Source organism: Xenopus laevis, chromosome 1L (assembly GCF_017654675.1).
Source record: "Xenopus laevis strain J_2021 chromosome 1L, Xenopus_laevis_v10.1, whole genome shotgun sequence".
Taxonomy (NCBI): Eukaryota; Metazoa; Chordata; class Amphibia; order Anura; family Pipidae; genus Xenopus; species Xenopus laevis.
In genome coordinates this window covers 114157956-114184915 of record NC_054371.1, presented here as the reverse complement: position 1 = coordinate 114184915, position 26960 = coordinate 114157956, and the positions used below count along the sequence as shown (strand labels likewise).

Genomic DNA, 26960 nt, shown 5'->3' with positions numbered 1-26960 from the left:
GTGAAAATTTACCAAGCGTTCGGCGCCCTGGATGCAACTTCGCATTTTAGTGAATTAGTATTGTCCTAGTGAAGTTACACCTGGTGAAGTGTTGTGATGACTGCGAAGCCATCTCTGGCAAATTTTTGCCGGTTAGGGAATTTGCCCCAGATTTTTATTTCCTGATCTAACATAAAATGAAGTGACTAAAACTGAGTCTCCTGCTAATGCTAATTCATACAGAAAACAATGCACTGTACTGGACACTTTGTCCCTTGCACCTTTCCCCAGAGTTGTAGGCGAGCCCCTGTATGTCGCTTATCACTGCTGCTAAGATTCAAACAAGAGGGATATGACAACTGCGGGAGTGCCTTCATCAAGAGACACATACAGTATACCCACCACCGTATATATCAACAACTTCCTTGCTGAGCTTACTTTTTTAAACAAAAGACAAACACAAGTTATCTGACAATTTTTTCATACAGCAGTGACTGATCTAGTAAATTTAACTGATATACACTCTACACATTTATATCTTCTTTCCATAGTTTCATGGGGAGATTAAAATCTTAACTCGAATGATGGTTGACCCCAATGCAGTGATGCAAAAATCAGGAGACAAAGACCTTTTGTTCACAAAAGGAGAAATTATGGATGTGATTCAGCTGACAAATACAGACAAAATATTATGCCGAAACTGTGAAGGGAAATGTAAGTATCATGTGACAAATTATGTCCCTGATTATTATTATTATTACGTTTTTTTACAAGTCAATGGCAAAATGTAAGCTATGACTATGGGGCAGATTTATATATTTTTTGCGTTACTGATTTGCAGCAAATTGCAGCAAAAACACAATTGTGTTTTTTATTTTGTGATCACCCTTTTTTTCTGCAATTACTAGCCTACAGGTATAAAACACTGATTTTGTTTCTGCAATTACTAGCCTGTAGCTAAGAAACACTGATTGTGAGACATCAGCTTTATTGGTTTTTATTGAGAATTTTTCTTTTTCATCTTCCTGTTCAATATCAAAATGTGTCCCTAACTGCTAGGATAATTAACAACTAGAACCCGAGCAGTTTCCATTCCGAGGCTGAGAGATGCAGAACAAAAAATGTAAATAATTCTAATCTCCAATCGCAGATTGTTTTCGAATTCTGCTGTCTACACTATGCTAAAATGTAATGGTGAATAAACCCTTTTAATAAACAACACTAAAGAAAGATACATTTAACACATAAAAAACAGTCGTTATACCCAGTTATTATATGTCCTTTGTTTTGAATGGAGATCCGTCCTGTTGTAAAGGAAAATGTTTTATAATGAAGTTATTTCTTTTTTGTTACCTTTAAGTTGGATATGTCCCAAGAAAAGCGTTACTTAATCTGTAAGTATTTAACCCAGTTTCTTATCAGGTTTACTTATTTACTTTACATATTGGGGCTGATTTACAAACAGCAAGTTAGCAGTTATGTTTTTAAAGCAGTCCCTTGGTATTTATTAAAGGATGTAAAGCCTAGATATTCCTACCAGTTGGGTATACCTTCCCCACCAAAGCCACATTATTTGTACTGCATATCACTCCATTTGCCAGCGCCATCACATTTTCCTAAAACAAATAGCAGCTTTCACCTGGCGACCATTTTCCCTCTGACACATCATCAATAACATTGACATCTACAAACAGGACATGTATGCTGTAAAGTTCATGCAATGCAGAATGCAGGTTCACACAGGCACAACATACTTTGATAAAAAGTTCTGCTGGGGTTGAGCACTGTAATGTGCCAGTGCTCCATTCAGCAGAAAACTGCACCAGCCCAGGGTTCTTCCACCGAGCACCACAGAGCATCCTCTTCAGGCTTCTTTCTTCTTCAAATTTTCCAGGGCAGACGCATGCACAGTAGAACAAAATAGCCAGCTTTTTAGTTAAAGATCGGCTTTTCGCTTTAATGTGCATGTGCAGCTGCGGGAAGAAAGAAGAATACAGAAGAGAATTACACCGTGGTGCTCGCTGGAAGAACCCCGGGCCGGTGCAGTTTTCTGCTGGTAGGAGCACCAGCCTGGGATTTCAGGTAAATCAATACAATCACTTGGGGCTGCCTAACATTTGACACCCCCAAGTGGCAGAAGACTTTCCTTCTCCTTTAAATAATTTAATAATCCTTGAAATCATTCATTTCGTTCATTCTATTTACTTTTATCATTTTAGAGAAAATAATATTCATGGCAATACCAAGGTTGAAGGTATGTATGCATTTATCTAATTAAAAAAAAAACCAATGCCTTCAGCAAGTATTAAGCTGGCCATAGATGCAAAGATCCGATCGTACGAATCATCGTACGATCAGACTTTCCCATCTCCCGACCCGCTACTAACCATTCAGATCAAAGTCTTACCAGTCAGATTAGTTAAAGAACAGACGAGATGAGACGAAAAATGTTGGGACTCTCCACACACGGTCTGAATATCGTACGAATCCTCGATTCGTACGATCAGATTATTGCGTCTATGGCCAGCTTTAAGCACAGGGTTCCAAATTTACCATGTGTTCACAAGTGCAAACATCCAGTCCACATGCTGGCACCTGTCAGTGATTCACAGTCAGGTACAAATCTTTGGTGATATGAATTGTACACTTTTCACCTTGTCCCTAGTCATAAGCAAGCCTTTGGTCTTTATTGCTTTGTATTCAAGCGTGTCTCGTTTAAAGGGGAAGGAAACCTCGTCGGCGCTAACCCCCCTCCCCCCTCCCGTGTATTGCCCCCCCTCCCTCCTCCCCCCTGGCCTACCCCTCCCGCTGGGCAAATGCCCCTAACTTGTTACTTACCCTTCTGCGCAGGTCCAGTCCAGGGAGTTCACAGGCGACATCTTCTTCCACGCGATCTTCTTCCTCCTTTGACCGGCGCATGCGCAGTAGGATCGTTTCGCCGGTACGATCTACTGCGCATGCGCGTGACTTTTGGCGCATGCGCAGTAGATCCGTACCGGCGAAATGCTCCTACTGCGCATGCGCCAAAACGCCGGTCAAAGGAGGAAGAAGATCGCGTGGAAGAAGATGTCGTCTGTGAACTCCCTGGACTGGACTGGACCTGCGCAGAAGGGTAAGTAACAAGTTAGGGGCATTTGCCCAGCGGGAGGGGTAGGCCAGGGGGGAGGAGGGAGGGGGGGCAATACACGGGAGGGGGGGAGGGGGTTAGCGCCGACGAGGTTTCCTTCCCCTTTAAGTACACAACATGTACTAGAAGCCAGTAGGTTGCACACTATGTAACAGACTTATACAAACTTGCAACATTTTGGAAATGAGGGAGTTGGTGACACTGTACAATTCATAATCTTGCATCACCTTTTGCAAAATACCTTTTCCTCCCTGTAAAGTTTTTTCTACTGTAATTTTTGAAAGTCGGTTAATATTTAACTGTGCACACAGGGAAAATCTGTCAAAATAATTAGCCAAAGACTTTATTTTGACTCTGAATGTTAGTAATAACCAACCAGACTTTTGCCTGCCTAGGCTTTATTCTCTGACAATAATCCCCTCAGATTCTATTGCCCCCATGTTATATAACAGTTGCACAAAATATAAACCAGAATCTACATTGGAGATCTGGAAGGAAACAGTAGTATCAGTTTATGCTTTACTAATTAGCACTAGAGAAAAAAAGTGGGTTCAGATTCTTGGACAGAGCTTATCTGACCCTAATAGGCTCCATACAAGAAACCCTGTTGTTTCAGATATATACCTTAAATCCAGTCAAACAGATTTCTTCCATGTATTCTGGTGAAAAAAAAAACATGGACTTGCAGAGATACAAGTACTTATTGTACTGATGAGTCCACTTACAATAGGTCAAACAGAACATAAGCCACCTATCAAAGCAAAACTTTACTGTTCCACAGTATACAGCGAAGTAAGATCCTATGTACATGTTATTCTGAATTGAGAAAGCCAGTTGGATGACTGGTGAAATGTCTTCAAGAAAAACAAAGCAAGTCTCTGACTTATTTCTATAGTTAATGGGATTATATCACAGGAAAGCATGTTTGTTACCGAAATGTTTCAATTGATAGTGTTCCTACAGCAGAATCCTGCATTAAAATCCATTTTTCAAAAAGATACCAGGAGCTTTGATAAACTTCAGTTATTCTTTATTCTCACACTGCAGGTTGAGTGATATCATCACTCCTTACCCCACAGCAGCCTATCAACAGAACAATGAGTAACCAGATAACAACTCCCTGTCACCTGCATTGCTAAAAATGCTCCCACCCACCTGGTGGTAGATTAGGGAATAGCACTCAATAGTAAAACACCCAAGCCCAACCACAACTCCTCCAGTTACATTGAGTAGGACGGGGTCCCCAACCCTTTTCTTATCTGAGAGCCACATTCAAATGTAGATTAAAGTTGGGGCGCAACATAAGCATGCAAAAAGTTCCTGGGGATGCCTAATGTGGGCTGTGAGTAACTGTTAGCAGCCCCTATGTGTACTGGCAACCTACACAAGGCTCTGTTTGACAGTACATGTGGTTTTTATGCAACTAAAGCCTGTTTTGAGGCCACTGTAAGCAACATCCAAAGGGATGTTGCTCAAGAGCCACAGGTTGGGGATCACTGGAGTAGAAGAAACAATAGCTTATCTGAAAGCAGTTACATCATGAAGTGCTGGCCCTTTCTGAAAGAACATGACCAGGCACCATACACTAAGATGGCTGCCTACACACCTACAGCTAAAAAAAACATTTATTGATTCAAAAATAAAATTTCAAATTGTAGAATGAATTATTTGCATTGTACTGTGTAATTTAGTACTAAAAACTACACCATGAAAATTGAGTCCCATTTTTGAGGTTATTCACAAATAACCACAGTCAAACAGTGTGTGATGTACACAAAAAGAAACAGTGTGCCATTGCATCAGAGTGTCAGCATAGATAGAGGCATACTTGGGGCAGATCATTTACATAGCCACAACTGCCAAATGTTTTTTAGATGTTTAGAAATTTTAACCTGACGGTTCCATCTTTGATTCTACAGCCTATAACAGATATCTTGGTTTTTTTTTTTAATGTAGGACCCCCTTTATTAGGTAAGGGGAAATTCATTTTATTCTACTTACTTCTCATCTGGTCAGCACTGGCCCCATTTGAAAGTAAGGATGGATGGTACATGGGCCACTTTCAGATGCTTAAACTATAGTGTGGAGTTAAAGGTTATTTTCACATTAGATATGCCAATGCAGGGGGGCTGTGAGCAAGGCTGGATTTATATACAGGTACCCATAGATTTGTGTAGAGGACAACAGTTCTGTGGGGCCTATAAAACTTGCAAAAAAATAATCCCCCCTGCCTACTGCTGGACACTTGCAGATAAATTTATTGAGTTGAGGGGGAGGGGTACCCTTATTTTTTTGAGATCGGCGCATGTACAGTACGCAAACTGTACTGTACATGTCTTGAGGGGAAGGTGTTGGCATCCAGTCAGAGGTCTGGTGCTTTGGGTGGGAGAAGTATAACCATCACAACTATATTAATGTGTCATGCACATTAAAAGCTTTGCAGTAGTGTATGTTATGTTCAGTGTCGGACTGGCCCACCAGGAAAACTCCCGGTGGGCCCAGGTGTCTGTTGGCCCTTGTGCTGCTAAACATTTGGCCTATTTCATGGCTTCCCTATTTCTTTGAGAACAAAGAAGCTAAATAGAATAGTAGATTATAGTATGTAAAGAATAGAGACTAGGAGAATAGAGGTTGAGCGAGGAGAAGAAGAATAATGGTACTGAGAGTGTGCCCCTGGTGTAAGGTTTTTGGGTGGGCCCCTGGTGTCCCAGTCCTACACTGGCTATGTTTTCTGTCTAAAACTAATAAAGCCTAAAAAAAAAATAATTACCTAAAAAAAAGTTTTGCAGCAGTACATTATACCATCTAAAAAGCTGTCCAGAACTGAATAAGACTAAATATCAAAAAGAAACTTCTCTCACGAAAGATTATTTCATGATTTATGGCTAAAGTGAAATGAACAGATTTTATAGCAAAGTAAATATACAAATGGAAATTTATTTGTGTAAATCACAAACTGATTTCCCATATCTGCTCTGCCCTTCTGCAGTAGAAAATGAAAGGCAGCTCAGACTGTTTTTTATATGCAGCAGATCGATAGGAGCACTCTGATAAACCAGTATAAAGGGCATAATGTTTTGTTTTTTTTAATGATTTAATACTTTTATGACCTTGAGCCTTATTCTACTTTTAAAGTATCTGCAATGAGTGATACATAAATAAGAAGATTTGTTTAGAAACAAATATGTATACTTATTTAAAAAATGTAATTCTAATAATTTCTATTGTGTATCATGGTCAGTATCAAATGTGTAAGATGCTACATTTTGTACAATATTCACAGGCACTCCCTTGATCCTGGGGACGTATAAGAGCACAAAGGGGTGCAAAATTGTGCTCATTTACCCAGCACTTGCATCTGTGGCATTGCTGTGGTCTGCACGGCATACTGCTGGCCACAAAGCAACCAAATTTACTGGTTAAATTGAAAAAGTCGGCATGGAACCGAGTATTTGTAAGTGGATAGAGAACTGGCTAATAGATAGATTACAGAGTGGTGGTAAATGGAACATTTTGTAATTGGACCAGTGTTGTTAGTGGAGTACCGCAGGGCTCTGTACTAGGTCCCTCGCTTTTCAACTTGTTTATTAATGACCTGGAGGTGGCCATTGAAAGTACTGTTTCCAGGCCCGGACTGGCAACCTGTGAACTCGGGCAATTGCCCGTGGGGCCGCTCTATTTCTTGTTCAAGTGGGCCGCTCTTGAACAGAGAGATAAGTTGTGTGTTTCCCCCTCTGTCGCCTTGAATGAAGGCAAGAGTAAAAAACGGCAGACCAATAGGGCAGCCTGGGATAGAGTTAAATGCGGCCCAGCTTGAAACGCTCAGTTGCCTGTATAATTAGGAGAGAGAGAGACTCTGCTGCTCTGCTCTGTGACAGCACGCCCCCTCCCCCTGGACTGTGTGCTTGAATAGGAGACGTCACAGCTCGTCATGTGACTCGTCGCCTCTCTGCATTGTAATCCGTCGGCATGTGAGCTCCTGGGAAGAGGTACTGCTCAGTAGGGGAGGTTAAAGCTATAGACATGGGAAGGCAGCCTGGGAGAGGGATCACTGACTTTATTGCTAAAAATATTTTGTGCTGCGCAGGTACTAGCCACAATCTGATACAATCTTGACTGTTGAGGGGGGGGGGTTTTGGGTGGTTCTAGTTCAACAAGTGCTTTGTTTTTCAATTTAACTGTTTATTGCTAAGAATGTTTCATGCTGCGCAGGTACCAGCCACAATCTGGACTGTTGGGGGGGGGAACTTGGTGAGTTCTAGTTCAGCGAGTGCTTTCTTTTTCGGTTTAATAATCATTAAACCAAAAAACAAAGCACTCGTTGAACTAGAACTCCCGAACCCCCCCTCAACAGTCCAGATTGTGGCTGGTACCTGCGCAGCACGAAACATTCTTAGCAATAAACAGTTAAACCAAAAAACAAAGCACTTGTTGAACTAGAACTCCCCAAACCCCCCCCCCTCAACAGTCCAGATTGTATCACTTGCATATCACTTGCATATTATAAGAAGTAATATACCCCATACTATAATGGTGAACTATTGAATCCTTGTAATTTTTAAATAAAATGTTCAAGGCTTATAATAAATGGGAAATCAACAAAGTGGTTAATATAGACACACTAGATTTATGTGGTGCCATTAAATAATATTTTACTGTACTATAATGTAACAATAATAATTAATTACGGTAATATTTGACATTAATTACAGTTAAGCGAGAAAGGCAGCCCTTTATGCACATCACCTATAACCATTTTTGCAGTTTTACCCCAATATACTGTATGTGTGGATGAGTACAAAACATAGTGTCTTTACATGTGGGCTGCTTTGATTATTTTGCCCGGGCTGCTTTTTACTCCCAGTCCGGCCCTGACTGTTTTTATTTTTGCAGATGATACTAAATTGAGCAGAACTACAGGTTCCATGCAGGATGCTGCCACTTTGCAGAATGATTTGACTAAATTGGAAAACTGTTCAGCAAACTGGAAAATAAGGTTTAATGTTAATAAATGCAAGGTTATGCACTTTGGCAAAAATAATATAAATGCAAGTTATACACTAAATGGCAGTGTGTTGGGGGTTTCCTTAAATAAGAAGCATTTATTTTTGTAGATAAATTGTCTAATTCCAGGCAGTGTCATTCTGCAGCTACTAAAATAAAGTACTGTTTGTAGTGCAGTTTTGGGCTCCAGTCCTTATGAGGGATAAATGAGCTGGAGAGAGTGCAGAGACGTGCAACTAAATTGGTTATAGGGATGGAAGACTTAAATTATGATGGTAGGCTGTCAAGGTTGGGGTTGTTTTCTCTGGGAAAAAAACACAAAGTAGTGCTACACACAAACTCTCACCGCTCTTTGCAGCGTCGGGTGCCGTCTGTGACCCTGTCTGCCCAGGTCTGGTTCAGGTACAAGAAAATACTTCAGCAGCACTCCGATTATGGTGAAAAGATTGTTGCTTTATTCGTGCCTCAAGCTAAGCTTATCTTGAGGCACGAATAAAGCAACAATTTTTTCACCATAATCGGAGTGCTGCTGAAGTATTTTCTTTCTCTGGAAAAAAGGCACTTGCGAGGGGACATGATTACACTTTACAAGTACATTAGAGGAGATTATAGACAAATAGCAGGGGACCTTTTTACCCATAAAGTGGATCACTGTACCAGAGGCCACCCCTTCAGACTAGAAGAAAAGAACTTTCATTTGAAGCAACGTACGGGGTTCTTCACGGTCAGGACAGTGAGGTTGTGGAATGCACTGCTGGGTGATGTTGTGATGGCTGATTCAGTTAATGCTTTTAAGAGGATCTTGAATGTTTTCTTGGACAAGGCTATTGTGATACTAAAATCTACATTAGTAAAGATATTTGTATATATATAGTTTATGTGAGTGTATGGAAGGGTCAGTTTGATTGTGTGTATGTCTGGATGCTAGGTTTTATTTTTGAACTTGAAGGAATTTGGTCTTCAACCCAATTTAACTATGTTACTATATATTTAATGGTGTGGTTTTTATTTCTAAATGAAACTGTTCACACTGCAAATAATTCATTCTTTCATGTAAAGTTTATTCCTAGCCCAACAAGTGTATTTTTATTAGTTGTAATATTGGTGTGTAGGCAGCCATCTTATGTCATTTTGACTGGTCATGTGCTTTCAGAAAGAGACAGCACTTCAGGGTGGAACTGCTTTCAGGCAGGCTATTGTTTCTCCTACGCAATGTAAATGAATATGTCTCAGTGGGACATTGATTTTTACTATTGAGCACTGTACTTATATCTACCAGGGAGCTGCTATCTGGTTACCTTCCCATTTTTCTGCTGATGGGGGGGGAGAAGGGAGGGGTGAAATCACTCCAACTTGCAGTGCAGCAGTAAAGATTAACTGAAGTTTATCAGAGCACAAATTACATGACTGGGGGCACCTGGGAAACTGACAATATATCTAGCCCCATGTCAGATTTCAAAATTAAATATAAAAAATCTGTTAGTTATTTTGAAAAATGGATTTCAGTTCAGAAGTCTGCTGGAGCAGCACTATTAACTGATGTATTTTGAAAAAAAAACAGTATCCTTTTAATGACCATTATAGGTAGAGGGAATGTATAAGGTTCTGCTGTACCTTGTACCCAGCAATCCTGCTTGTCTTGTTGTGTAACTTAGGAGGTGTGATGGGGGGATTTCTACCTGCCACCCCCAGCCTGCACTGATACACTACAAACAACTTGAACAGGTCTACATTTCCTGTACCTATAGACAAATACAAGATTCCTCTGCACTCAGGTCTACATTTCCTGTACCTTACATACACATTTATATACACATTCTTGTCCTCTCTCTCATGCTTCAGATTTTAAAGACTCTAAACAAATAAAGTATAATAAAATTAAAACCAGGAAAACACTGTTAAACAGATAATGTATATATTATTATATATGTATTGGATTGCAGAAAAAGTATATGATGACACAGAACTTATATCCAACACATTCCCTGCTGTTCCTGCAAAAGCACGGTAAGATTTATTTGATTACTCTTTCATATGATGGAAATAACATAAATAATAACTTTTACTACAAACTTCAGTAATATGGCTGCCTGCACTGAGGGAATGTGAGGCACACCTGTATGAAAATGTTTTGGTACATTATACAATCTGTTCATAAAGTCATTACTTGTACTGATGCATTTACAATTAATTTTAATTTTACAATTAATATTTTTATATATGTAGGCCACTAGAGATTTAGCCTTCCTCTATGGCTTGTAGGTGTTTAAAAACAGGGCTTTTTAAGCAAAGGTTGGAGGTGTAGGTCTGCCCTGTGATTGGTTCCCATTGGTATTTTGATATTAGGTGATATCCTCTTAGTCAAATATAATATAGATTGGTAGCCATCTTAGTTCTCTTGGAGTCCCGATCTTGGAGAAGGGTTGATGGTGTCATGAGGGTAAGGGTTGAAAAGGCCAGAACAGGTATGGAAAAATTTCCCCATGAAAAAGGACTAGCAAGTGGTTGGTTAGATCCTAGATTCAGTTCTTTAGGGGCAAAATATATTCACAATGACATTGAAGAACAATCTGAAGCTCAACCAAGGACTTTAGATGGTTACAACATTTGGATGTTCCATCATCATACAAACTCAATAGTGCAACCTACTCAAGTTCAACATAGAGAGCCTTATACACTATGTCAAATTCTAAGTAATAACTTTGTTGGCATTTAAAGGGTAATTTAGTGCCTTATGGTCAAAGCAAATATTTGGAATCGGTTTTTAGTAGAAATGGATTTGGTAAGGAAACAAGTAGTTAATAATAATGTTCATTATAGCTAGATGTGATTTAAGTTAATTCAAAAAGAGAGAATGTACAATTTAACTAAAGAGGATTTTCAACACAGATTTACAGATTTAATACAGATTTTTTTAAACAAATGTTCTCCCTGCGCTTGCATGGGTTACCTCTGGGTATTACTCTTTGCTCCCATACTCCAATAACATACAGGTAGGTAAATTTTGCAACTAATACAGGCATAAGCATTTATAAACTATTTAATACCTATTTCATGAGTTTAGGAGCAAGATGTTGATTTTTTTGATTCTAGGGACTTTGGTTAAAGCTGAAATGTTATTGAAATGGTCATACTGGTATAAGACTTGTATAGGACCTGTGTCCATAATTTGGATCACCATACATTACAAGGGGCAAATTTACTTATGGTCGAATATCGAGGGTTAATTAACCCTCGATATTCGACTGCCGAATTGAAATCCTTCGACTTCGAATATCGAAGTCGAAGGATTTACCGCAATTCGTTTGTTTGAATGATCAAAAGAAAAATCGTTTGATCGAATGATTAAATCCTTTGAATCGTTCGATTCAAAGGATTTTAATCCATCGATCGAACGATTTTTCTTCGACCAAAAAAAGATTGCTAAGCCTATGGGGACCTCCCCATAGGCTAACATTGACATCGGTAGGGTTTTAGGTGGTGAACTAGGGGGGTCGAAGTTTTTTTTAAAGAGACAGTACGAACGATTTTTAGTTTGAATCGTTTGATTCTAAGTCGTAGTCGAAGGTCAAAGTAGCCAATTCGATGGTCGAAGTAGCCAAAAAAAACATTCGAAATTCAAAGGTTTTTTTATTCTATTCCTAAGTCTACTTTTAAGCATTAAATAAATCCAATGGGAATATTTTGCCTCCAATAAGAATTAATTATATCTTAGCTGGAATTAAGTACAAGGTACTGTTTTATTATGACAGAGAAAAAGGAAATTTTTAAAAATAAGAATTATTTGAATAAAATGGAGTCTATAGAGATGGCATTTCCAAAATTTAGAGCTTTCTGGATAACAGGTTTCCAGATAACGTATCCCTTACCACATATGGCTTATGTAGGTTCTGTGGGTGCCAGTCAGATGTCATTCCTCTGATACAAGTATTGGTTGCACAGATATAATATATTTTTATGGTGGCAAATTAATTTAAATTTTTCTTTAAGCTTATTCATATTTTGGGCATTTGGATTCTGTAATTTAGCATTGACAAAAATAGCGCTGTTTTGAATTTGCAATAAATCAAATTACATTTTTTTATTTTTTCCTTTATCTTTGCAAAGAAATCAGCAAAGTTATCTTACAAGAATGTTCCAAAGGAATACAAGCCAAACAAGGTATTTTCAACTTGATTTTAATTGAATACATTTAAAATACATAAAAACAACTTCATAGCATTGCAAATACAAATATAACATTTTCCTTACTTTTGAAAAATGTGATCTACATCTCATTACAAGTTGTGGTAAATTCTCTTGGTGACACTGAACAGTTACTTAAGGTGGCCATACACAGCCAGACTTAAGCTGCAGATCCATGCTTTCAGACCAAGTCGTCAATTTATCTGCCCATGTATGGGTCCTCTCTGATGGTCTAGTCTAGCCAATAAACATCTGGCAGAAAATCGATAGATAGCTATTAGACAGGTGTAAAAAAAAACCTTCACCTCACCGTAACCTGAGGATAATTTTATTTTGTAAGGACTGTTAATTCTTCCCAAGAGAATTGAATGGCCACTTGTTCAAAGTCATAAATGAATTCAGAGTATCTTAAAAAATAGCTGCCTATGAATGGCATGAAAAATATTTTTTGGAGACTCGCCACGTGTATAAGGTAGCCCAGGTGCACTGCCCTGAACCTTCAACTTGAGGGAGAGGACATCACAGTATTTGTTTGTAGAGCAGGCACTCGAAAAGCAATTCTCCATGCCGATTTGTTAAAAAACAGGTGTTTATTGAAGTACAAACAAGGATTACAGCCTTACACATTTTGTGTTCTCCCAACACTTAATCATAGTTGGGAGAACACAAAACGCATAAGGCTGTAATCCTTGTTTGTACTTCAATACAGGAGACCAAGGGAGGTTATGGTTCAGTCATGCTCCTGCCAACTTCTTTTGGCTATAGATTCAGGTGTCTGCGAACCACCACAAAAGTAACTAATTTCAAATGTAGGAATGAAACAGCTGTAAGGCAGTATTTAGTAAACTGCAAGTGGGGCTCGGCCCAAAACATGTAGTGTACTCACACTGCTAAAAAAAATAACACTTGCAGTTTACTAAATACTGCCTCACAGCTGTTTCATTCCTACATTTGAAGATTGTACTTCAATACACATGTTTTTTAATAAATCTGCCTTTGAGTGCCTGTTCTATAAACACATACGGTGATATCTTCAAAATATATTGGTTTTAACTGAACAACCCTGGACAAATTTGCACCTGGCCAGTAACCTGTTGCAACCAAATAGTTGCTTTCACTCTTCAACCTGCAGCTGGCTCAAAAATGCTAATCATTGATTAGTTACTATGGGTTACTGGCCAGGTGCAAATTTGAGTGTTTATAAATGAGCCCCAATGATGTGAATTGGAATCTCAGCATCTTCAAGTATGTTATCTCCTCACTATCTGCATTGTTCATACAGAATCCAAAAGAAACCAGAAATACCAAAGAGGGTGAAACCTACAAATGAAGAAAAAGAAGCAAAGGACTTAAAAAAGAGATTTAAGGTGATAATTTGGTTTTCATTTAGAATTTGGGTTAATGGCATAAAGATTGTAAACTCTGTACCACAGCATGATTCTATAAATAAGGTGTCTTCCTCCTATTGTTTTCAGTTTAACATACTGAAACTACTTATGCTTAAAGAATAGAAAATTATAAATCAGTATGCTGTTTACAATGTCTTTTTAGGATAGCCAGTGGCATGCATAGTTAGAACTTCCCTACCCAGAAGAACAATTCCAGTTTCAGGTACTTGTCTCAGGTGAAGCTCAATAATCCTTCCACCTTAGTGGATGAATGGGTTAAAATCAGGAGAGACTATAGATAGCAAGGGAATGGACCACTGTGATCCTTTTTGCTGAATTTCTGGGGGCAGCAGTTTTTTTAATATTAACAATATTCTTAAAAGTGATTGTCTACACATGTCCCATAGAACTACCCTGTTTAGGTGTTAATGTGCATTCCACTGGTTTGTAAATTCATTCATTTATGCATTAATTAGTTTTGGTCTTCTCAGTTTCTGAATTACCTGCTTTCCAAAACTTGCCTAATGTATCAATGCATTTTCTGTTCCAATATACATGACTTTTGTCTTTAACAAAATAAATATTTGTCTTAACTGTATATTAACCCTAAAATATAATTTCTGTATTGAACTTTGAGTTTGTCCCACTGTGCAAGCCTCATCTCAAATCTTAAAGCAGAACTAAGCTTCATCATCCTGAAATAAGAAATTTTCGAAATAGTTAAAAATGCACTCTAGCACCATCTAGTAGCAGGATATAGCAGAAGAAAAGTGGTGTTTGGACAAATGTGACATCCCGATGGCTTGATTTGCACTCTTCAGGAGTTGGTGTGAGATTTTAATTGACAGTTAGGTCTCATACATCTTTTTTTGGGGGGAAGGGGGTGCTTTGCTTAGAAAATATCTAGTGTTTTAAAATAACCTGAAATTATGATAGAGAAATCTCTCTACATGCAAAATATGTTCCAAAGTCAGTTATTTTGTTAGGTTTGTGCTGGAATCAGTTATTTGAGTGGTTGCTAATGCATCTGCTACAAAAGATATATTAGATATAACTATCAATCAAAATCAGATTCCCAACTCCTGTATGAAGGTAGAATAAAGAGAGGCAAATGCTGAGATCGAAATAGTGAATACCTTGAATATTTCAGAAACAATACAGAATTTTTAGCAGATTATATTTAGAAATATGAAGCTTATATTACATTTTCATAATTGCGAGTTCCCCATCCCATTTAAAGTGCATTTTAGGCAAAATCAAGGGTAAATGACAACTAAATATTAATACTAAAGTTTTTAACAGTTTGCACTTTACACACTATAGAACGGACTCCCATGAGGGGCCAAAAGCGTTGGATGAAGACGGCCAATCTAAACGCAAGATAGTGCCAGTTGCATGCTGACCTGGGTATTTTTGGAACTGTAATGTAAAAAAACTTTTATAGATAGTTTTTTTTATATAGATATGGCCATGTTTGAGCTAAAGGGAGCCTGACTAACAAACTGACCAATAGTTCTGATTTATGGCGTTACAAATGTAGATCCTGAATAACCCAAATGAGTTTAATTCTTGTACATTTTCTTTCTCAGTTTGTTGGTGAAATTAGGGTTTTGACTCGAATGATGGTTGTTCCAAGTGCTGGGAATAAAAGAGGTGGAGGAAAAGAATTACCAATCAGCAAAGGAGAAATACTGGAAGTTATACAGTTCACAAATGATGAGAAGATATTGTGCAGAAATAGTAAAAACAAATGTAAGTAATTTTTAGAAAATGTTATACTTTTTTACTATTCTTGTGGTATGTAGATAACACAGGCCTTGGATTTATTATCCCACTCCTACGACACCCCAGTCCACTCTGTCCCTGCCTACTGCTTCACACCATGTCTCCCTGGAAAATTGCAGAAGTTGAGCATGTATGCATAATGGACACATAGGCACTATGCAGGAGCAGGGTTAGATAGCTTCTCTAATAAAAGCTGGTTTAAACCTGAAAGAGTCTTGTGAAAAGAATATTTACTTTTTTTTTTGAGGAGGAATTTATGTCCCCCATAAACCCTTAGGATTCATTTCTCAAAAACAATTTCTTGTATTTCTGCCAGTTTAAATAATGAAGCTTCTAGTAACTCGTATCCCTCTGCTTTGGAGAACTAAAACGTAACAAAGAAGTAGTGTAGAAATGGTTTACCTTATATTCTGGGTTTCTATACCAGCCCAAGGCACCACGGCCCTTGAAGATCTGTGCTTCTGAAGATGCCCCCAGTAACTCTTCATGGTTTTTTTTTATTGATTCCAAGCAGTTTCTCTGTGCTTCTAAGTTTAGGAATCAACTCCGAATATACTTCATAAAATATAAAAATCACAATACAAGTCTTATTAGTAAGTATTTCAGATTCTCATTTAATGGCACCTCAGAAACCAGTGCACTTAGCATCCATATTTAAAAATGAGTCCTGTGAATCAGCTTCAATGAGATGAGAACATCATTTTCTGCTTCATAATTTATAATGTCCCCTAAGCTTAGCTTCTCAAATACCAAGACCACACTGCGCATGTTGGACACTCCCAACAAAATCCAAGATGGTGACCCCCTGAGCACAGCTTTGAACTTGAATCATTACTGCTATAATGATTCTGAAGCTTTAGGCTGGTGCAGTAAGTTCAGTATATAAAATATAGCATTTCTGCCTATATTTGTTTTAAGAGTTTAATTCTCCTTTAAAAAACAAAGTCCAGGTGCAATACATTTAAAAAAATATTTATAAAGGGCTCAGTACTGATGGTATATTTATATAATTATTTTTCAATATAATTTAAAAAGCCAAAGGGTCTTTCCTTGGAGGGGAGGGATTCACAGAATTAAAAATAGGACTATTACAAAGAATGAAGTGTTCAGAACTCTATAGAATGTTTGGATACCAAGGCAAGAAAAAATACAAAATGAAATATTGCATAAAATAACATATGTTTTGATACACTGAATCTAAAAACATATGTGTACCTTTATTGGGCAGGATCCTCCTGTATTGGTCAGTATTTTTATGTAAATTTTTGAGTTTGATGTATATGGTGTAATATTCTGGTGATTTATAAACATCTTTTATTATTAATAACAGAACATTACTAAAGGAGGTCACATAGTATGTCTACACCGTTGACCTGAAATTTGAATGAGCAGCTCATTTGCCCTCATATGGGGGGTTGCTCTGTGGTACTTTTGCATGATGCACGTGAAACGGATGGGCCAACAGATTTTCTTGACATAATTATAATGTACAATTTGTGTTTTTCAGATGGCTATGTTAAAAGCAGATATGTTTTGCAGATGTAAGTATTTTATCAACACCAGCATTCATGTAATAGCTGGCACCAAAACGTTATAGCCCACTGACTTTATAGGGTTTATCCAAACGAATGCATGCAGGGTAAAAGAAGATTTGGTCAGAATAAAATGGACTAAAAAAATCACAAAGTCTAAGTACTCAATTTGAATTACAGGGATTGTTCACTGATTTTTATTCTTTGATCATCATAAATATGTCTTACGAACACCAAATAACACTGCATAACAACTGTTTCCATCTAATATATATGTTTATGTTGGTGACATACATGCAACTTAATATTATTTTTGCTTTCAGTGAAAAGGATATTTATGATGATGTCGACACCCTGCGTATGTATTTTTTATACTTACTCTTAATAAATATACAAAACTATGAACACACACAAATGCAAAACAAGCCAATAATAATAATACTTGAGCCAACTGGCTTAAGGTGAAATATTTATTAATAATGCCAGGACTGCATTAATATCTCACTGATGGTATATTAGATTAACTGACCTCCAGTTGCAAAAGATGATCTACACATATGGTCTACAGGAGCATTAATAGAGCTTGCTTTCAAAATACATGGCATTCTGACACTTAAGTCTTGCAAAATGTATTTTAAGTTGTACTGTCCCTAAATGAAATAGACAATATGTATTATTTCTAGAGATACTCTCATTGAATAACTTATTAGAATGCTTTAATTACATATGCTTTAACAATGTTGTCCCATAGGTTACCTTTTGACTAAATTAAGCCTCCTTATTTGTTTCACTTTGTTAAATGACAAGCATCTCAATCAGCAATGCAATAAATGCCAGGCTGCCTTTCAAATAAAAGGTAACATTGTCTTACTCTCTTATTCTTTCAGGTTCAGGAACTGCACAGCGAAGAAATTAAGACATTTTTTGCAATCTTTTTTTTTATCAATATTAAAAAGACAAATCTTAACACTGAGACCTGAACAAAAAAGTCTGCAGCTCATACAACTGTGATATGGCATTAACAAAGAAAAATGTTACGGAGTGGACTAAGTCAGTTTACAATATTTCTATGGGTAGTATTTATGGAAAGGATGATGCCTTGCAATCTCATGGACTGGCTTAGGAGGTATTAAAAAAATTCTTGGAACTGCATTTGGCCCCTAGGTCTCCAGATGGACATCCCTGGACTATATGTTTTAAATATATCCATGCTGTGTTGCATAGATTCACATAAGACTGTTATGAGAATATATTAAAATAAATTGTTGAACTAGACCTTTAGAAGTTGTAAAATATATTTCTGTACCTTGGGAAAGCCCAGTTATATTTTTGTTTTCAGATTTCATGTAAAATGATTGGCAGAATTTATCATTTGCTTTTATACACTAATGTTTTACCAATAATGCACAACTAAAACAACTGATTTATTAAAATATCATGATAATATTCAGTTATATTAACTATTTATTGTATGCACAAACATTGTAGCACTGCAAGGAGTATCAGCAATTCCCATTAACTACCTCTGACTTAAATTTAAAGGTATATTCAGTGGAGTAACTATCAGGGCTGCAATCACACATAGACACAATAGACACATATCGATGCAGATTTCTTATGTGCATGTGACTGTAGGGTAGAAAGCATGTATCTGGAAGGCTGAGGCAGTAGTCCGGGGGGGGGGGGGCTGGTGCACATCTTGCACCCAGGCCTGGCTGCCATTAGTTACGCCACTGTGTGATTTTAGGGAGATTTTTTTACTGATTCAGTGCTTAAAGCACTTGTACACTTTGGGGCCCATTTACTTAGCTCGAGTGAAGGAATAGAGGAAAAATAGTTCAAATTGTTTTTTTTGGCTACTTTGACCATCGAATGGGCTACTTCGACCTTTGACTACGACCTTCGAATTGAACGATTCTAACTAAAAATCGTTCGACTATTCGATAGTCGAAGTACTGTCTCTTTAAAAAATTCTTCAACCACATAGTTTGCCACCTTAAACCTACCGAGGCCAATGTTAGCCTATGGAGAAGGTCCCCATAGGCTTTCCAAGGTTTTTTTGATCGAAGGAATTTCGTTCGATCGATGGATTAAAATCCTTCGATTCGAAGGATTTAATTGATCGATCGAACGATTATTCGTTCAATCGTAGGAATAGCGGTAAATCCTTCGACTTCGATATTTGAAGTCAAAGGATTTACATTCGGTAGTCGAATATCGAGGGTTAATTAAACCTTTGATATTCGACCCTATGTAAATTTGCCCCTTTGTGATGAACAGACACGTTAATATGCTTTGATAAATGTCAGTTACTTCACTTTACTGACAGGAGAGTGATTAGATCAGAATGTACAAAATCTGGTCCTTATTCATTTTAGACATTTGTTTCTGCAATTTTTAGGCCCCTGTCAAAAGACCTAGAATAAGGATTGCCACCTTTTGCTATCGCTGACTCCAGCCGGGGGGGAGGCCCAAAGACATTTAGGGGCAGGTCTGTGATATAGCGGATGAGGCTTTGTCAATTTAGGGGTGGGCCAGTGATGTCTGAGGCAGGGCCATGATGTGGTGATCGGCGATTCGTCATCAATCTCAGGTAAATCCTGCCAGGATTTTTGAAAAACCTGTAGTTTTAAACAGGGTAGCCCTTCCAAAAACTGGGCTGTCCTGGTCAAAACCAGACAAGTGGCATCCCTTCCTAGAATAGTCATGCCCATTTCTGGCATTGGCAATAACAAAAATTGCAGTGGTGCATTCCATTGGGTTTTAAATCACAACCCCAATGTGCCTGCAGAAGTTGGACTGGATCATCTTCCAGATAATTTACCATCTATATTTTACTACCAAATACATTATGCTTGGATGGCCATCTGGCTATATATGGGCAGATTTTGCAGCCAGGAGTGACCAAGTCAGCAGGCCTACACATGGGCCAAAACAACAGCCAATGTCTAGTAATAGGTGTTCCTTAAGCACTTCAGATGTAAGCTTGTTTTGCTCCTCAAACAGTGTAGTAGGTTCACCACCTCCACTAGGGGTTATAATATAAACAATCCATTGGAGAGCAAAGTAGTGAAATTAGTATGTCAGTTTTATTTGAGATGCATAGCAAAGCAATGCATCTCAAATAAAACCGAAATACTAATTTCAATGCTCCCCAGTGGATTTTTCATGTATACAAAACAACAGCCACTATAATCAATTTTTGATCAGCCCAGTTTTCATACCACCTTAGTAGTCAAATTGGACAAAGACATAAATCTGGTAAAATCACTAAATAAGTAAATACAAACAGCTTACAGTCATTCTTTTTTATGATAAACAAGTGAAAATTTTAAATAATTTAAAATAGGTTATACAACAAACTATGGAGGAAAATCCCCTATTTATACACACATACAAAACACTGGCACTCTATCCACAAAAGATCTAATTTGTCTCCCTATAATTCTATACATCTGACATGGCTAAAAAATAAACACTTTGCTCTAGGTATAAGCAATACATTATTTCAAACCTGGCAACCATTAAGTTTACAAAATATAAAAGACACGACCACAGATAGATTCACAATCATGCCTATAGCAGACCTAATGCAAAAATACCCTTTCTTACATAAATCACCAATTCCCTTTTAAACAACTTATACATTTTGTCAAACAAAAACTAACAATAGACGCAGACAAAAATAATCCTTTTGCTTTACTATAGGCACGACATGATACAGTGAAATCCGCTTCTCAATCTACAGGCAGATTAGAACATCTATCGATTGTAACCTAACAAAATAGATGCCAGTAATCCCACAAACGGATGCACACGATATTCTTTAATATCATACACATGTCATGAAATGTTTACCAGCCAGAAAATATCAGGAAATGTCCTTGCAAATCTTACACCACTCATATTTGACACCACTCAGAAGGTTCCACATAGATACGGCCTCTTCGGACAGATGTTTAAAATGCAGTAACCCCAGAGCGGATCTGGTACACTGCCTTTGGTCTTGTCCAAATCTACAAGACACTTGGAGGGAGTCGCTGGTTACTGGAAAGACAAGTCGGCAAAAACTTTACATGTTAGAGCTGTTAGGGCAATTTTTACAAATTTCCTTCTAACAAAAAGTACCACAAAACCAGAAAAAGCCCTGGCTGAACGATTAGCATCTGCATCCAGAAAAGACATCTTACACAAATGGCTCTTTTTACAAACTTCCAAACCTATTTCTCTGGTACAGCAAAAACGTCATATTTTTTATCTGGACTGGATAGTAACCTTGACTAATAAAGAAAAACTTACGAAAAATTTTTTTTGACACTTGGCTCACCTACATGAACACTTCAATACACCACATTGTATGAAACAGAACTACTTCGGGACAGCACACTTTTGGTTTTACTTACTCTACTTGATTATTTTGATCAAGCTACTTACTACTGACTGATGTTAGCATTTATTTTCTTCTTCATGTTATTGAACTTGAAACTTTGAATAAAAACAGTTTTAGAAAAAAAATAGGTTATATATAATAAAAATGTTGGGAGTAACTAATATCAGTTTTTCAGATAAAATACAACGTCAAAAGAGATAGATATTTGTGCTTCCAATAACACAAGGCTGCAAGCTGAGTTATACAGGGAATTAGCTTCAGAGGGGAAAAAATTCCTTCCTGACTCCAAAATGGCAATCGGACCAGTCCCTGGATCAAATGGTTCTCTGAGCTATTTTTCATAACCCTGTATTCCCTCATTTGCTAAAAAGCAATCCAACCACTTCTTAAAGCTATCTAATGTTTCAGCCTGTTCAACTGATTCAGGGAGAGAATTCCACAGCTCTCATTTTCCGAAGTCGTCAGAAGTTGCTTCACGAGCAAACTTCGGAAAACGAATCGCCGTGTATGATTAGCGCCGGTGTTTTCTCATTTTAACCGGCGCAGGAACAGGGAAGGCGTTTGGGGAGATTGAACGCCGCAAAAACGAGGCGATTAGTCGCCAGGCGACCAAATCTCCCCAAAACACCCTGTATGAACTAACCCTAAAGAGCAGTCAGTGATCACTATCAAAGTTAAACACAAACCTTGTAGGCAAGGTTGGGGGTGAGGTGGCTTCTGCATGTAAAGCACATATTAAGACAGGTATAAACTTAAGAAAGTTTATATATTTAGGCAATATACATTTTTTAGTAACTTATATTGTACATAAAGTTATCAATATTGTGTTGAGTGGGGCTAAACTAAAACGTTTGAAAACCTACACTTTATTAGGTGATTAGAGCCAAAAGTCGAATTTCTGAACATTTGCCATATTGAATAATGCTAAATATTGGTGTTTATATCCTTTATACGCCTAATTGCTACCCTGTGTATAGTAATATAAAATGGTCTTATTTTATTAATGCATAGCATTATGGCCTATGCCAGGTGAGATGCTAACAATCTCCATGGGCTATGGATTACTTTACCTAAACAATAATACTGCACTATGGCTGAACATAGTATGGCTATGATGGACAGTAGAGCCTGGTCACGCATCTGCCTGTTAAACATTCCATTCTCAAACCAAAGGGATCTGAAATTGCCCCTCCCTTTGCTGTTTTAACAGCCCTTACTCAATGTTCTCACTAGATGGATTTCCATGGCTTTTCATTTGGGTTGAGGTCAGTGTTTTGTGCAGTTAAGTTAACTTATCTCCACAAATCTGACTTTCTGCAGGGGGAATTATTGTGCTGAAACAGGAAAGCACCAAAAGGGCCTTACCCAAACTGTTCCACAAAGTAGGGAGCATGGAATTGTCAAGGTTATTATTATACCCTGTAGCCTTAAAGTTTGATTTTATGGACCCCCTAGACCTAGACCAAAGCATGGAAATCTGTGCCAGACTATGAAATCTTCACCAAACCTTCCACCTGGCATTAGACATTAAGACACATATGGGCAAATTTACTAACCTGTGGAGATTCGCCAGCGACAGCTTCGCGCATATGGCCACACTTCGCCAGGAGAAAATTTGCCAGGACAATGCTAATTCACTAAAATGCGAAGTTGCGTCCAGGGCGCCGAACGATGGCGAAGTTTCGCTAGCGTTAATTCGGCAAGCAAAGCGAAGTTGCAATATCGTTGGCCAATTTGCATACGGCGGGCAGTTAAATTTCAATGTTGCAACAAATATATTACACTACATAAGCCCAGGGAACCTTAATAAAAGAAAATAAAGTTGTTATAATGCCCTATACATGTGCCCAGTGTATAGTTTATGTGCCATATGTTAGGAAGTGTAGGGGGGAAGCCGGGTACCCTAAAAAATTTACGATCTTTTGCAGCCTATCACCCTGAAAAGTCGCCAGCGTTTTTTGGGACTTAGAAAAATTTTCGCCATCGTTCACTTCGCCCTTTAGTAAATTTGCCCCATAGTATTCTCCTGACATCCATCAATTCCAGGCTCACCAGTCAGACTGCCAGATAGAAAATGGGATTTATTATTCTAGAGCACATGCTTCCCCAGCTTCAATCTACCTTTACACCACTGTGGCTGACAACTGCCCATAGTTATGTGTCTGCCTGCCAACTCAACTAGTACATTTAAACTTTGTCCTGATATTTTTGCCATATAATGTGTGTCCCAATGTAATTTTTTTTTATGTTTTGTTTCCTGTCAACTATTTGTATTTCTGCGGAACATCACTATTTGAAGCCACAGTACTGCAAGGTGATGGGAGGGGAAAGGCCCCCTTAAACTCAGGGCCTAAAGTAAACTGCCTTGTTTGACTTGCCTTTGAGTCGGACTTGGATTCTTCAGTGGCACAAACTCCGTGGGGGTGCCCTCTCCCCCTTGCCCTATTTGTAGATACCCATGGTTCAATGCAGCATAGATCCAAGAGAAACCACAGAATCTAAAATGTTGGCATGATGGACCAGTTAAGCAAATACAAGCGCAAACTGAAAAGAAGCAAAAACAAACATCAAACCAACAGCAACATCTACTGGTTTAAAGGGGTACACTAAAAGATGACTTCTGGAGATAATTAATAGCTTCCAGCTCACTGGGCTACCTGTTAGAGGAAATGGGAGCTTCTCAGTGAAACTGCTGTGATAGAAGCCACAGTGTACTGAACAGGTGAATACCTTTGTTGTGTTTTGTATTTCAGGATCAGAATAGCTGACTGGCAAGTTAGAAAGGGAAAACAGTGTGTTAAGTTAGCATCCGGACAGGAGTAGGATTTTATTTTAGGATTTATTTTCTTTTGTGTAAGCCTTAAAGGGACGGCCTGTTGTTTAAAGTGGACCTGTCACCTACACATAAAAAACTGCATAATGAAATTTCTTTCCAAATTAAATATGGAATCCCAAAAATATTTTTCATTAAAACATCCATACCTGTTATAAAGGTGTTTAAATATCTAACTGTCAAATATTACCTGCCCCGCCTCTATGCCCGTGGCATAGAGGAGGGGCAGTCAATTACTTTCACTTTCCATTCAGCACTTCCTACATATCACTGCTCTCCCCACACTCCCCCTTCCCTCCTCAGGCTCTATAATTGTGTACGGCACTGCACATGGACATTAGGTCCCTCATTCTTGTTCATACACAAGATTTTGGGGTGATAAACAATTTCCCTTAATAACAGTGTCCACAAAATGGCTGCTGCCTGCTTGCTGTGATTGTATAATTCCAAAACAGAAGGAAACACAATTTAAATAATAAATACAGTGTAAGTAAAGTTTATTTTGCTCAACTAACATGATAGAAAAGAATTTGAAATTATTTCTTAGGGTGACAGGTCCCCTTTAATATACAAACTCCAATAAAAGGCAAAGCTGCATATTCTGTTGCAAGACCCCCCCCCCCGTCTGGTTCCTTTGCTACCAATTGGTCACACAATACACTCACATATATAAATGATACTAGACTAAAGCTGGCCATAGATGTTGAGATTTTTAAAAGATCAGATCCTGATCGTGAGACCACGATCTTCTCAGAACGATCGTACGAATTGACCATCAACTAAAAAGACCAATTTGCCAGGAAAACAAAGGGGAGCTGCCTGCTTGGCCCTGCAAACATAGATAGATTGCACTGCGGCCGACAAAGATTTTTTGACCTGACCGATCAATTTCCCGACAGATGTCGGCCAAAAAATCATAAGATGTACGATCGTTCGAATACCACTAACCGCACGATAATTTTGAAGGATTGGTCGGGCTTCCCTAAAATCGGTCGTTCGGTAAGAAGAATCGTTGCGTCTATGGGGAGCATAACTGTAGATCTTAAGATCACAATAGCCCTGAATAGTATGTTTGTTCAAGAAGGCCACTCCCTAAAGCATTAATAGAAGCTGCCATCACAACGTCACCCGGAAGGGAATTCCACAACCTCACTTCCCTATGCCTGAAGAATCATTTTTGCTGCATCCAATGAAAGTTCAGTCTTTCAATACTCAATGGTGGCCCCTGGTTCTTTGTTCTTGTCTATAATGTTTACTTAAGTACCTTTTCTCCAGAGAAAACAACCCAATCCATAATAGGCGTTCCTCATATTTTAATTATTCCATATGTAAAAAATAATTTTGAACTTTTTTCACTAACTACAATGCCCATTTCATTCTCTTGTCTGCTTTTTGCATACTTTATTGTGGATGATAAAAGTTTCAGCTGTCCCAACTAACTTGAATACCTTAAATATTTTTTTTTTTCTTTTCCCTGCTAAATTTTCTATGAAACATAAAGGTTTTCTTTATGACATCTTTCCTTGTTTACAAGGGGGATGTACTGACATGTATACTTGTAAAGCAGTTATTTAAAGACATTACAGCTTCCTTCTGTGTGTTAAAAATCTTTCCCAGTTAATATGTTGCAGAGAAGCTATTAAACTTCCATCGAAAATTTAGTGTTACTCCTTTATACAGTTGTCTCTGCAACATATTCTCAAAAGAGACCATATTGTGATCAGTGTTCCTTAAATGACCTACGCAAAGGCTAGAGATTCATTTTTTATTAGTTATTACCAGATGCAAATAATCGTTTCTAGTAGGTTTCTGAACCGGTAAGTAGGTGAAATAAAAAGTTGTCATTTAGCATATTTATAAACCTGTTAGCTCTTTCTAATTTGGCTACAGTAACAGTCCAGTCAATATCTGGATAACTGAAGTCACCCATAATAACAACTTGATCTATTTGTGAAGCCTCTTCAATTTCTAGCAGCTGGGCTTCATTCTCCTCACTTATACTAGGCAATTTGTAGCATACACCAATGATCATTTTCTTATTCATCTTAAACCCATCTAAAAACCTCTACCCATAGGGCTTCCACATACTCTGCCTTAGCAATTTTTTTAGAGCACTACTTTAATACTGGATTTACACCTTCACCTCTTTTAATCCCTGTGTTCAATTCACAAATTGGTATAACCATCTAAATTCACAGCCAGTCTCATCCCACCACATCTCTGTAATACAAAAATGGGTCATCCTTTTCTGTAAATGCAATCAAGTCTATCTCTTCTGCTTGCCTTTGCCAACAGGCAGTGGAGGTTACTGCTTTTTGATCTGATATTTACATTATACTGTCAGGAACTACCTCTGATGAGAGGTTTTTAAGAGAAAGCCTATGTGCTGTGTAACCCAGGTTATGCATGTTGTTAGGTAGAATGTTAGCAGAAGTTATGTGATGTGCAACAAGAGGATTTAATGGCAACAATGGAAGACAAAAACAATGCAGAATAAGCTGAAATGAGGGGAGTCAACCCTGTGGTTAGGAAGGTGAGCAAGAGCAAGTTCTGGGGAAAGCAGAGTTCAGTTGTTATTGGGGACAGGCCAAGGTCAAAGGTAGTCAGAATTCTCTCATAGTCGGGTACAGGCCACATCAGGGGCAGGGGGAGTTCAGTCATAGTCGATACCAGGAAACATGGCGAGCATTAGAAACACTGGAACAGAGCAAGGATTAGGTGGAACAAGGCTGAAACA

At 38.1% G+C, this 26960-nt stretch overlaps 1 protein-coding gene across 2 annotated transcripts in view; it reads left to right on the top strand.

The window, feature by feature from the left end:
- pram1.L (PML-RARA regulated adaptor molecule 1 L homeolog) overlaps window positions 1-18446 on the top strand; it is a 49574-nt gene extending 31128 nt beyond the window's left edge. For both annotated transcript variants that reach the window (XM_041562255.1, XM_041562257.1), the window contains 10 exons: window positions 531-693; window positions 1340-1373; window positions 2199-2233; window positions 10054-10117; window positions 12218-12271; window positions 13578-13662; window positions 15273-15435; window positions 16976-17009; window positions 17324-17358; window positions 17888-18446. In XM_041562255.1, the coding sequence (XP_041418189.1) occupies window positions 531-693; window positions 1340-1373; window positions 2199-2233; window positions 10054-10117; window positions 12218-12271; window positions 13578-13662; window positions 15273-15435; window positions 16976-17009; window positions 17324-17358; window positions 17888-17916 (696 nt within the window). In that variant the 3' untranslated portion in view covers window positions 17917-18446. The remainder of the gene's footprint in view (window positions 1-530; window positions 694-1339; window positions 1374-2198; window positions 2234-10053; window positions 10118-12217; window positions 12272-13577; window positions 13663-15272; window positions 15436-16975; window positions 17010-17323; window positions 17359-17887) is intronic.
- Window positions 18447-26960: the final 8514 nt, after the last annotated feature.